The 14,232-nt window shown below is 46.8% G+C and overlaps 1 protein-coding gene across 1 annotated transcript; it reads left to right on the top strand.

Moving 5' to 3' along the window:
• Positions 1–6,324: 6,324 nt before the first annotated feature.
• LOC135666189 (uncharacterized) lies at positions 6,325–13,977 on the top strand. Its single transcript, XM_065177761.1, has 2 exons — positions 6,325–7,630; positions 13,931–13,977. The coding sequence occupies exons 1-2, from the start codon at positions 6,325–6,327 to the stop codon at positions 13,975–13,977; spliced, it is 1,353 nt and encodes a 450-aa protein (XP_065033833.1).
• The last annotated feature ends 255 nt before the right edge of the window (positions 13,978–14,232 follow it).

Here is a 14,232-nt window from a genome sequence, read left to right as displayed (position 1 = left end):
TACAATAATTATCAACATGAATTGTAAAAAATGCGGTCATATCTAATAAAATTTTATTTTATTGGATTGTAAAAAATATTACCCTCATCTCTTATAAATATAAACAATAATTATCTACATATGGATCTTAGCAGATTTTAATAATTTTTAATATTAGTAAGATTGATGTAAATACTCTTAACTCGTCACTTAAATCTAACACTTTTTCAACAATTTTCATATAATTCATTTATCTTTCCCATCTTTCCTTTCTTCTTCTCGACTTAATTGAAACATAAATCATGATCAACCAAGTCCTCTTAGGTGTTTACATAAAAATAAGAAATATCTTATGAAAATATCATGGAATAAGGATTGATCATATTCACGGGGATTATGTAAATATCTCATTCAAAGTTCGAAACAATTATGACTTTTTTCGAGTTTGGAGACGGTTATTAATTCATGATCTGACATGACATGATCAGAATGAAAACTTCATTCTCGATTCTGCGAGAATTTTTATTAAAGCGTTTCACTAGATGGTTAGGGAACATATGTAAGAGATAATTTTAAAATATTCAAAATTCTTAATGTGAGGTTGTAAGTAACAAAAAAAAAAAAAGTTACAAATAGTAATCTCCAAAGATAAGAGTATGAGTGGTAATTGAGGGGTTCTATTTAGTAAAATTATATTTTATGTTTTAAAAATAATTATATAAAGTAAGTGATTACCAATAGCAAAAAAAAAAAAAAATAGCAATCTCCATCTTTTATTATCATTAAATTTATTTATTTATTTATTATTTTTAATTTAAACTTCTTGAGCAATCCTCTACTTCTCCTCACTATCATCAATTGTCGCCCATACTTATATCATCTTAAATATTTCTAATTTTATCTTTTATTGAATATTGGTGAATAAATCTTTTTTCTCTTTTCTAACTTTCCCAATAATAGGCACCGATTCTCTCCTAATTATTCACACATATTTATATTATCTTAAATATACCTATTTTATCTTTTATTAAATATTGGCAAATGAAAATATTTTTTTCTTTTCTAACTTTTCTAATAAGAGGGCAGCTTCAAAAATATAATAAGATTCTGAGGTGAATCCTGTATACCACTATTAAATCAATATCTTAGATTAAAAAAAACTATTGAATGATATTATTTTATATAAAAATATTTTTAATATAAAAAATTATCATTGATAAGCAGAAATATAACAAGAGTACAAATCTAAATTTACATAATCATAAAGAATTATTTTTGTTGCGACAAACAATTTTATTGTTATTAGTGTTGATAAGAAATTATTTTAGAATATGTCAGAATATATCCCTATGACAAGATCCATAATAATATTTTAACCCTGATAATGTACATAATACATTTATTCTTGTGTCAGACCTAAAATTTCTAAACTTATCACCAATTTATAATGCTCATTAATAAAGTCCATATTATAAAGAAGTTTCAATGGATAAACTTTACATGTTATCACTAGAAAAGTAAAATACATGCAACAGATGACAAAACTTTAAACTCGAGTGCTAAGTGCTCCAGCGCTGCTTACATTGGCCTTGTGGTTACTATCAGCAATGGCCAAACTCATATGCAGCATCTAGGTAGAATTGAGCTTATTAAAGATGGAATAGAAAGAAACAAAGTTCAAACAATCGCACCTGAGTTGTTAGTCAATAGAAGGTTTTACTTGGGTGGCTTGCGAGAAGGATACAAAATATCATCAATGTTTTCCTTTATTTAGTTCCCCACTTTGTTCAGGTTCGTAGCTACACCTGAGGCCACCACCCTAGCATTCTTTCTAAACCTACACATTGACAAAACTTTCAGCATTTCTTTACTCAGAGTTGGACATGGAATATGTATGAATAGAATTAAAACTAAATACTTTCTTGTCGAAGAATTCATCCACTGAATGCTAAGCTGGTTGGTGTGCGTGTGGCTCAGAATGTAGTGTAGTATCTACTTGATATCTTACAAGTGAATCCCTAGAAACGCAGTTCCATGATGACAGGCATTATAGAACTGGCGCAATCGAGAAATAATAGATCAGTGTTACTGAGATGGCACAGGGAATCTATTCGGTCAAAGAGAGGATCACTGTCAAATGACCAACCATATTTATAGTTCATATCACTCGAATTGAATTGCTTTCGTGCATCTCAAAGCACGCATTACCTTGATTTCTGCATCTAGCCTCTGACCTGTGGGCGCTAGCCGTCTGCCATTCCTCTCCTTTGCCTTGTAACAGAAGAAATCGTTCGCTTCCTAAATGCCTGTGTGCAACGATATCTAATCAGTATCAAAGCCTTGTAGAAACAGCCAGATGATACAATGAGTTGAGGTTCCCCCAACCTGCAGTTTGCTGTGGTGAGTGGTTGACAGCCTCGTGCGCCATCACAAGTACACACCCTGGAAAGGCAGGCGAAGGCAAGTGAAGCCCATCGACTCCGACAGCTCATTAGGTGAGAAGGAAGGAGATATAAAATACTCCATTGGGACAGAGAGACGCCCCTATTCTTTCTTCTCTGGTCCCATTAAAGTCAGCAGCGCCACTTCCATCATGGGGCGTCTGAACCCAGGCAAGCTTCATGGGGCCTCACCCCAGTTTCCTTGGAGACCGTTCATGACTGCAGCAGCAGACTCCATTTCCACGCCTAATTTGCTGCTGCATCTCCACATTTCTGCCGACCTGAGAGCCCATTAAAGAAAGTAGAAACTGCGAGGAAATGGTCTCTTAAGAGACCCTCTGCTGCCACTTTCATGGCAGTAACGAATGCTTTTTTACTCCAGTTTGATTCACCGCCTTTTCATTGCACAAGTTCTTCGACTGGGGAGAACATCTGTCGACCCTCGTCGATTCTTTCACGTAAGAGATGGATAACATGCAGCCGCTGTGCCTCGTCTTCCTCTTCCTCTGCTCCACCCTGTTGCTGCAGTCGTCGCAGGGATGTCACCCCCACGACCGTTCGGCCCTTCTCACCTTCAAGGCCGGCATCACCGCCGACCCCTCCGGCCTCCTCCGCTCCTGGGACTCGGCCACGGACTGTTGCTCCGCGTGGGACGGCGTGGCCTGCGACGCTGCCTGATAAGGGTAAAAAACTGACTTGACATAACCCCCGGATTTGACGTAATACACCCCCCCCACGTCGGACGCCCAGTACGACGCGCTGCCCCAGAAATAGCATTAACGACGACACGACACACACTCATACCCGCCGTACCCGAACGACCTCCTCGGCTGACCCATCACGGTCGGCCGAGGCAATCAAAGGCGCCAGCTGACACCCCCCATACCCTACGGCAGCTCGGCTCTCCACGCAACGCCCACGGCGGCGACAGACGCCGTCAGAGGTACGGTCATGCTCTAGCAGGATGGCCCATCAGGTAACATCAACCCCCCTTATAAATACCCCCCCCCCGGCTCCCAGCACAAGGGGGATCTCGAACCCAATACAATACTCCTTCCCACTAACTTGATCGTCGGAGGGGTCGGGCCGAGATACCGACCCGACCTGTGTGCAGGTACCCGACCACCGTCAACCCGATTCGTCAAGGCGGAGCTCTCAAGCAAGACCCTCTGCATCCGCCATCTCAAGCCCTACAAAGGGAGACACGACCGATCCCAGGCATTTGGGGCCCTGAACCAGCCGCGTCAACCCCAAAGTCGCGGCCAGAACGTTATTTACTGTAACAGATTGGCGCTAGAAGGAGGGCCGACGTCCAAATGTCAAGCGATCAGCAAATTTACCCCGGCGGATCCTCAAATGCGGAGCTCCCCGCCTTAGGGGAACGGCGTGACGAGACCCACGACGAACGCCCCGCAGCGGTGTCAGAACGCTACTGGCGACTGTTCAACAACCCGGGCTTGTCACCCCCTGGCGGCGCACCCGCCAACTCCTCGCAAGTGTCGCCCGAGGCCTTTCATGACCTCGCCCACCAGGTCCGTGTTAGGATCGAGAGCACTAAGAGGGGGGGGGTGAATTAGTGCAGCGGAAATCTTACAGCGATTAAAAAACGAAAGCTGCGTTCGTTCAATAAAAACTATTATGATGCAAAAGCTAATTCTCAGTTTATATCTAAGTGCAGTTTGCGTCTAAGCGCAGATTGCGTCTAAGCGCAGTTTGCGTCTAAACACAGTTTGCGTCTAAGCGCAGTTTGCGTCTAAACACAATTTGCGTCTAAGCGCAGTTTTGCGTCTAAGCGCAGTTTTCGTCTAAACTCAGATTTACGTCTAAACGCAGTTTTACGTCTAAACTTTGAAACTCGTTTGTATACTCGCAGAAGGCAGTTATGCAGTTGAAATCAAGACGTAAACATGAACTGAGATCTGATGATTGTGCGAGGAAAGCCGATTTACGTCTGAATGCAGATTCGAAAGAACAGCACTTAGAACTTGTTCGTGAAAGCGCAGAGAGCAGTAGTAATGAAGGAGGTTTGCAGTAATGATAAAGTGCTCAAGAATAAACGCAAACCAGAGATTTAGAGTGGTTCGGTCAGTCTTGACCTACTCCACTTTTGGCTTCCTCCACCGACGAGGTTGCCGACGTCAACTAGGGGCCTTCCTTCAATAGGCGAAGGCCAAACTGCCCTTTTACAGTTTCTCTCCTTTTGACAGGCTCAGGAGACAACCTTTACAGACCTTTCTCTCCTCACTTTACAACTGAAAACTTGAAGAACAGAAGGAGGAGACTTAAAGGCTTTACAACACTTTTGAGCTCTTAGAATCACAGAAAAGATCAAGATTTCGGTGTAGGTCTGTATCCTTTCAGTGTTGAATGGGTGGGGTATTTATAGGCCCCAACCCCATTCAAATTTGGAGCTCAAAACGATCAAATCCCGGAATTCCGGGATCAGGCGGTTGCACCTCTTGATTGGAGAGGTAGCACCGCCTGGCAGAGCTCGAAGTCTGAGCTCAGGCGGTTGCACCTCCTGACTGGAGAGGTTGCACCGCCTGGCAGAGCTCGAAGACTGAGCTCAGGCGAATGCACCTTCTCTGTCAGAGGTGGTTGTGCCTCTCTGCCAGAGCTCGAAGACCGAGCTCAGGCGGTGCATCTCCTGATCAGAGAGGTTTCACCTCTCTGCCAGAGGTGGTTGCACCTCTCTACCAGAGGTGGTTGCACCTCTCTGCCAGAGGTGGTTGCACCTCTCTGCCAGAGCTCGAAGACCGAGCTTAGGCGGTGCATCTCCTGGCCAGAGAGGTCGTACTTCTCTTCCAGAGCTCGAAGACTGAGCTCGGTGATTGCATCACCAGGCAGAGCTCGAAACTTGAGCTCAGGCGGTGCTACCGCTTGACAGAGGAGGTTGCACCGCCCAGTCTCGCTTGGAGACTGAGCCCTGGGCGGTTGCACCTCTTGGCTGGGGCGGTTGCACCGCCCAGTCTCGCTGGGAGACTTAGCCTGGGCGGTGGCACCTCCCTGCCTGGGCGGTTGCACCTCCCACAGCTACTTGGGTTCGAATGGGTTGAACCATTCGACCCAACTTGAGTTCTTCAGGGGCCCAATTGCCCCAGGATTAAGCTAATGGGATCACCTCCCATTTCTAACTTAATCACCGTGCTAACTACGATTAAATCTAAGACAATTTCTGCAGCTTTGCTTCGGTACGTCAATCGCTTCTTCCGGCGAGTTTCCGGCGAACTTCCGTCGATCATCCGATGAACCCTCGGTGATGCTTCTGCGGACTTCCGGCAAACTCCTGGACTTTGCGACGATCCACTTGGCGAGTTCCGACGAGCTTCGCTTGGCAAGCTTCTGGACTTCTCGGATCTGTTCTCGCAGAACCTCCGACGACCGTTCGTACTTCCGTCGAACTCTCGAACTCCCAACGTGATCATGAACTTGACTCTGGCGTAACTCCTGCTGCTTGTCTATCTTTCATCGTAGTTAATCCTGCACACTTAAAACAAAACTTCGATCGAGACAATTAATCCTAAGCAATTAACCAAGTTGTCCGGCATGTCATTGGTCCCTCGACGCTTCGTCTGATTCTTCGGCGCATCGTCCTCTCCTGCGGCCTATTGCCCAATCGGCCAGTTGACTCCGCAACTCCGATATCCTTGGCACAATACCCGCTCTTCTTGGCCCGATGCCCGAGTCCACGGCCCGAAGCCTTCTGTCGATACGTCGACCGATCCACCGGCCCGACGTCCAATCTTCTGACATGTTCCTCCGGCACAACATGATTTTCCTGCTTTAATTGTCTCATCCTGATCAAAGCATCCTGCGTCACTCAAAACGCAGATTAAATCATAAACATATATCAAGTAGTTTCATCATCAAAATACGAGATTCAACAGTCCGAACTCTGACAAGCATGGTGCAGACCATTATCTCCCAACGAACCCCTCCGCGTGCGGCGAGGCCCTCGCAGCAACAGGAGACTCTCGCCCGGACCCACGCACCACCCCCAGAACTTCCGGGCTCGCCTCGAAACCCCACAACCCGACCGGGGAGCAGGGAAGCCGAGGACACGGTGAGCCACCCCGAGCCCGAGGCCCCGACTGCTGACTCGACGAACGCCCTACGGGCCCAACTGCGCCTCGTCAGTCAAAGGCTGGACGAGGTACAACAGGAGGTTCGTAAGTCAAAAGGAGAACCCGGGACGGACGGACACCAAGGATCTCCGTTCACCCCCGAGATACAGGATCAGGCGATCCCGCCGCACTTCCGCCTCCCTGCCCTGGACGCGTATGACGGCGCAACCGACCCCGCGGACCATGTGGCCGCTTTTCGGGCCCAGATGGCACTGTTCGGGACTTCAGACGCCCTGATGTGCCGGGCGTTCCCGACGACCTTGCGAGGACCAGCCCGTGCATGGTACAGCGGCTTGAAGCCAGGGACCATCGCCTCCTTCGACCAGCTCGCCAAGGATTTTGAGCTTAACTTCCTAGCGTACTCCCGACCGAAGCCATCTATGGCGTTGCTCTTGGGGCTCAACCAGAAGGAGGACGAGCCCCTTTCTCACTTTGTGAACCGGTTTACGACGCAAATCCGTGGACTATCGGATGCTCACCCCTCTCTCTTGATGCAGGCCTTCATGACCGGCCTACGGCCCTCCAGGTTCTTCTGGTCGCTCGTGGAAAGGCCCCCCGTCGCGGTCCCTGAGATGCTCCAACGGGCCAGCCAGTTCATCGCCGCAGAAACCTGGATGGTGGGAAAGCGAGAAGAGCACAGAAAGGTCAAGTCGGAGCCGCCCCGACACCAGCAACCCACCACCTCCCGGCGAAAGTTGGACAGGCCTGACCCAAGGCCTCCTCTTCCCGCCTTGAACTCCTCCCGGACGGAGATATTCCTACACGAAAGGGGGAAGGGGCTGCTCAGGGACCCCCACCCGATGAAGAACCCGCGGGAGCTCGCAGACCGCTCAAAGTACTGCCGATTTCATCGACAGCACGGGCACGACACGGAGCAGTGTTACGAGCTAAAAAGACAAATCGAGGAGCTCATCCTCAGAGGCCATCTCGGCCAGTACCTCCGGTCGAGCAAAGAGCAGTCTCCTCGTCCGGAGGGCCCTGTTGAGCGACACATCGATGTCATAGCCGGGGGCCCCGCATCCGGAGGAAGTTCTATGTCGGGCAGGAAGGCCTATGCCCGGACCGCCCCCGACGAAGCCTCGGGGCGTGAGCCTTGTTGGGAAATTATTGGGGACGACATCACATGCGCAGCGGAAGAACAAGAAAACAAAAATCCCCGATTCCCAAAAAGATGTTCGTCGTCGTGCGAAGATTGGTGCGCAAAAATCCACAAAACACAAAACTGCGTATAGAGATTGTGTTACCTAGGGAGATCGTATATCCCTGTTTCCTTGCAGATCCTTAGGAGAGGGTGAAGGAGGTCAAGCGTCCTCCTCTCTAGCGGTGATCCACACAGTAGGGTTGTGACGACCCTCCTCAAAACTCCAGGCCTACTCTGAGGTGGAGAGGGAGAGGAGAATAGGAAGGGCAAGTAAAGACTCTAGCCTATGAGGCTGTGAATCCCTCCTATTTATAGAGATCCCGTGTCAAACCCTAATGGGTCCTTCCCTAGTGGGTATTGGATCTGCATCCAATAAGACAAGGGCTCCATCGGATATCTCATATCCGAACCTCTACTCATCACAATGCCTACCATATGTGTGTGACCCTCTAGGCCCAATATCGAGCTGGCCGTGAGTCATACCTGTCAGAACTCCTTCTGACTGAGTGAATTATTATCTCTGTAATAATTCACTTGACTCATCGACTACGGACGTACTAGGCCACTACGCTGTAGTCCCTAGACGATACAGGGGAATCCAATCCATTGGACCTGTCTATCCTCAGTTACCATATACCTATAGTCCCTCATCCATCTAATATCCCAGAGACCGTATATCGAGCATGGTGCTGTCAGACCCATACGGTTTCTACTCGAGTCTCGCTCTAATCGGATTCTCCCGGAGAACTCTTTCTCTCTCAACCCGAATGACCCTGGCCAGGGATTTATCTGAGCAAGAACACATGGGATATTCCTCTCATGATGCCGAGAGTGGATGATCCTCTGTCGACACTCAATAGCCCTCGTAAGGTCGACTACCACTCCCAATGACCAGCTGTACTAGATCTGGGAACAACCAAACCTATAAGTCTGGTATCAAAGAGTGGAGCACTCATATAGGACATCCTTGGTGTCTCAAGTCTAAGGACCAGATACACCACTAGAACTACGGAATCGCTGTCTGACAATAAGGCATCATCAACCATCCAGCATTCCGTAAGCGGATCAATCAGTGAACTCATTCTCCAATGAGCACCTGTACTGTATCCCTAGTGTCCCTATACGAGCAGCTATGAGACTAGCTGCATCCATCATATGGACGGGTATACAGCACACCAGTCTATCCGGTTATCATGATGTCCCTCTCGAGTAACCTATGACCGGGATTATTTAGGATATGTGTTTAAAGGTGAATCGATCTCATTATCGTGATCTCATCACGATCCGATTCCCATTGCACAAATCCAATGATATCACAATATATATGTATTTATGCAATAGTTATAAAGTGATATACGCCAAAATATAATAAGCAAAAAGATTCTGTATCAAGTCACACGTGCCATCACTCACGTGATTGGCTTGCTGGGCACCTATGACTAGCAATCTCCCACTTGACCTAAAGCCAATCACCTATGTGTCTGATCCCCATCAGACCCCTGTGACGCTCAAAGACAATCTGAGACAACGGCTTTGTCAGTGGATCTGCAATGTTATCTTCGGATGGAACTCTTTCCACTGCTACATCTCCTCGGGTTACGATCTCTCTTATAAGCTAGAACCTCCTCAGAACATTTCTGATGAGACCCGGGTTCCCTTATTTGAGTAATCGCCCCATAGTTGTCGCAATATAAGGAAGTCGAGTTCTCGCTATTCGTAACGACTCCCAAATCTGTGATGAACATCTTCACCCAGACTCCCTCTTTTGTTGCATCCGATGCAGCAATGTACTCCGCCTCTGTTGTCGAGTCAGCAGTGGTATCTTGCTTGGAACTCTTCCAGCACACTGCTCCTCCATTCAAGGTGTACACATACCCTGAATTCGACTTGCTATCATCGACATCAAACTGAAAACTTGAGTCAGTGAAGCCTTCAACCTTAAGGCTATTACCTCCATATACTAGTAAAAGATCCTTAGTCCTTCTCAAGTACTTAAGGATACACTTTACTGCTTTCCAGTGCTCCAAGCCTGGATCCGCCTGATACCTGCTCGTGACACTCAGAGCATGCGCTATATCAGGCCTAGTACATAGCATGGCATACATGATAGACCCTATTGCTGAGGCAAAAGGTATCATATTCATGTTTGCCCTTTGGAAATTTCCATGCCAAACCTTTTGACAATGGTTTCTATGTACCTGGACTGGGACAAGCCAAGCATCCTCTTGGATCTATCTCTATAGATTCTAATCCCCAAGATATATGATGCTTCCCCTAAGTCCTTCAAGGAGAAGTCTCTAGATAACCAAGCATTTACTGTGGATAGCATTCCTATGTCATTCCCAATGATGAGGATGTCATCCACATATAACACCAAAAAAGTGATAGCGCTCCCACTTACCTTTCTGTATACACAAGGCTCATCTTCGTTCTTAACGAAGTCATAAGATCTGATTGCCTCATCAAATCTTATGTTCCAACTTCGGGAAGCTTGCTTTAGTCCATAAATGGATCTAAGCAACCTACACACCTTATCTGGGCAGTTCTTGGACACGTATCCCTCAGGTTGCATCATATACACCTCCTCCTCGAGGTTCCCGTTGAGGAATGCGGTTTTCACATCCATCTGCCAGATCTCATAATCATAGTGTGCTGCAATAGCCAATAGAATTCTGATGGATTTTAGCATTGCTACGGGTGAGAAGGTTTCGTCGTAGTCAACACCTTGCCTTTTGACGATACCCTTTAGCCACTAGCCTTTCTTTATAGGTCTCTACCTTTCCATCTACTCCGATCTTTTTCTTAAAGATCCATTTGCAACCGATGGGTACAATACCTTCGGGCGCATCAACTAGGTTCTAAACCTTATTGGAGTACATAGAATCCATCTCAGAATTCATGGCTTCTTGCCACTTCCCGGAGTCTATACTCATAATAGCCTCCTCATAGGTCTGAGGATCAATATCCTCTACATCCTCTGCTCTAATATGTCCCACATATCTCTCAGGAGGATGGGATACTCTATCAGACCTGCGTAAAGTTGAAACTTGTGTATTAGGTACCTGAACAGACTCGGGCTGTAGAGTGGTGCTTGAGCTTGGTTCTCTAACTTCGCTCAACTCTATCATTCTCCCATTGTCTCCGCCAAGAATGTGTTCCTTCTTAAGGAACACTGCTCTCTTAGCTACAAAGACCTTTTGGTCCTTGAGATGATAGAAGTAATACCCACAAGTTTCCTTGGGGTATCCCACAAATATGCATCGCTCTGTCCTTGATTCTAACTTATCGGGGTTGTGTCTTTTAACGTGGGCAGGGCAGCCCCAAATCTTAACAACCTTAAGATCAGGCTTCTTCCCTTTCCATATCTCATATGGTGTAGACACTACCGACTTAGTTAGAACTCTGTTCAGAAGGTAAGATGCGGTTTCTAGGGCATATCCCCAGAATAAGATGGGTAGGTCAGCGAAACTCATCATGGACCGTACCATATCTAATAGCGTACGATTTTTCCTTTCAGAGACACCATTGAGCTGAGGTGTATAAGGAGGTGTCCATTGGGATAATATCCCATGGTCCTTGAGGAACTGAGTAAACTCTGTACTTAAGTATTCACCTCCTCGATCTGATCGAAGAGTTTTGATATTCTTTCCAGTCTGGTTCTCCACCTCATTCTTATACTCTCTGAATTTCTCAAAAGCCTCGGACTTGTACTTTATTAAGTACACATATCCATACCTTGAGAAATCATCAGTAAATGTAATGAAGTAGGAGTAACCTCCAATGGCATGAGTTGACATGGGTCCACATACATCACTATGTATGAGTTCCAACAACTCATTGGCTCTCTCTCCAGTTCTACTAAATGGAGATTTGGTCAGTTTTCCACGAATGCAAGGCTCACAAGTTGCATAAGACACATAGTCGAATGGATCTAGATATCCATCATTTAGCAACTTTTGAATCATTTTTTCATGGATGTGACCTAGCCTACAATGCCACAGGTATGCACTGTTCAACTCATCTCGTTTCCTTTTGGACACATTTACATTCATGATATGTGGAGTGGTGTCTAACATAAATAAACCATTATGCAATGTTCCTTTCGTGATGATCTTATCATCTAATAATATCGAACAACCATTGTTCTCAAAAACAAATTTATATCCACTAACTGTTAAACATGAAATGGAGATAATGTTTTTGATAATAGAAGGAACAAAATAACATGCATCTAATGCAATAAAAGCTCCACTAGGCAGATGTAGGGCGACCTCGCCAACAGCTAATACAGCAACTTTTGCTCCATTACCCATCTTGAGGTCCATCTCGCCTCTCTCTAGTCTCCTAGGCCTTGCCAGAACCTGCAACGAATTGCATATATGATAAGCACTACCGGTATCCAATACCCATGTGTTATCATAAGAGTCTGACAAATGGAGACTGATCATGAATGTACCTGAAGCTTTATCAAGCTTTTGTTTCGCCCTTTCTGCAAGGTACTCTTTGCAGTTTCTCTTCCAGTGCCCATCTTTACCACAGTAGAATCACTGGCCTTTGTCCTTTGTTGGGTCTTTCTTAGCAACCTTTGCTTTACCTGGTTTGCCCTTGCCCTTTCTCTTCTTAAGGGACCTTTCTGCTTTCCTTTTCTTTTTTGTCTCACCAGTGTAGAGAACTGGCTTCTCTTTCTTAATAGTACTCTCTGCCTCCCTCAACATATTGAGGAGCTATGGGAGAGTCACCTCAAGCTTGTTCATATTAAAATTCATTATGAACTGTGAAAAGGAATCTGGTAGGGACTGAAGCACAATGTTCACACACAAGTTATCCTCTAGGACCATTCCTAGACCTGTGAGTTTCTCTATCCACTCAATCATCTTTAGGACATGGTTCTGAACCGATGTCCCCTCAGTCATCCTAGCGCGGAAGAGGCTCTTGGATATCTCATATCGCTGAGTCCTTCCCTGTTCCTCAAACAATTTGCGGACATGTAGGAGAATGGATCTGGCATCCATCTTTTCATGTTGTCTCTGTAACTCTGGAGTCATAGAGCCCAACATATAGCACTGAGCAAGAGTGGAGTCATCAATGTACTTCACGTAGCGAGTGATCTCATCCTCGCTTGCCCCTTCTTCGGGCGTAGGCATCACTGTATCAAGGACGTACACGATTTTCTCCGCTGTGAGAACAATTCTCAAGTTATGGAGCCAATCCGTATAATTTGGACCAGTGAGACGGTTGACATCAAGTATGCCACGTAAGGGATTTGAAAGCGACATTTTCTGAAAATAAAGATGTAGCAAAAATGAATAACATGCAGATTTTGCAAGAAATAAACTATCAAGATATGGACTTCTATCTTAATATGCTCCCACTATTTTACTAACGAGTCACGCGACACCCTAAGCACGTGAAACGGAAGTCTCCGGCATACTTCTAATGAGGATCAGGATCCAATCAGCGTCTTAGTGTAACCTCGAGGGACTCGACCAATCACACTAAGCCTAAAAGGTAGGCAACTCTTGCCGATCACAACTCCTTGTGATTCCCGTCCTGTTCGGCCTCCGAATCACCATGGCCTCGAGGGACTCGACCAACCATGATGCTCGGTTAAGTCAACACCTTCGTTACAAGATGAGTCTGATTTGATGATATACCCTCGAGGGACTCGACCAAGCATACCATGCCCTCAGGTCACCGGTGACATCTCTATGTTGTAAGCAAGATAGCGAATCGCGATATAGGTGAGTCTCGAGAGACTCGACCAACTCAACCTACACCGGGAATCGGTTCTGTTACAGTGAGTAACTTTTTAAGCCGTGGCCTCGGGGCCGACGCGGCTCGGTTCTGGGGCTCGGAATGTCGGGGATCTCGGGCTTAGCTCCCTCGGGGTCTCCCGGTCGGGATCGGTCGTTCGGGGCGGTAGATCGGGTCGGCAGCTCCGCAGCAGCGCCAGGAAGAGGTCACTTCGTCTTCGTTCCTGCACACAGGTCGGGTCGGAAGCTCGGCCCGACCCCTCCGACGAACAAGTTAGAGGAAGATGTGGAGGGGGTTTTGGAGGACGAAATGCCTCCATACAAGTGTGGTTTGTGAGTGTGTCCTCCTCCTCTCCTAATGGATGAGAGGGTATTTATAGGGGAGTATTCTGCAGGATGCACCTCGGTCAGCGTGTTCGGCCTGCCTTTTGCAGGATGTACCTCGATCAGCGTGTTGGACCTCGGTCAGCATGTTCGGCCTGGCTTTTGCAGGATGTACCTCGGTCAGCGTGTTGGACCTGGCTTTTGCAGGATATTAGTGTGCCTCGGTCAGCGTTTTGATCAATTCCGAGGTGCATGATGTCATTTGGAGCAGCTGAGACTGTTTGCCATTTTTTCCCTTAACATATTCCCCCTCGGAAAGAAGCTATGCGTCGGTCATTGTAACGGGAGTCCGAGGCATAGCTTCAGCTTTAGGCGGGTTGGCCGCGTGGGCGCAGTCCCGGGGAGCTAGAGGTCGAGGAGCACGACGCAGGCGGGTGAACCGCGCGGGTGTGTCCTGAGAGCTGGAGGTC

The sequence above is a fragment of the Musa acuminata genome, unplaced genomic scaffold, assembly GCF_036884655.1.
Source record: "Musa acuminata AAA Group cultivar baxijiao unplaced genomic scaffold, Cavendish_Baxijiao_AAA HiC_scaffold_1077, whole genome shotgun sequence".
Taxonomy (NCBI): Eukaryota; Viridiplantae; Streptophyta; class Magnoliopsida; order Zingiberales; family Musaceae; genus Musa; species Musa acuminata.
This window is presented reverse-complemented; position numbering and strand designations above follow the sequence as displayed.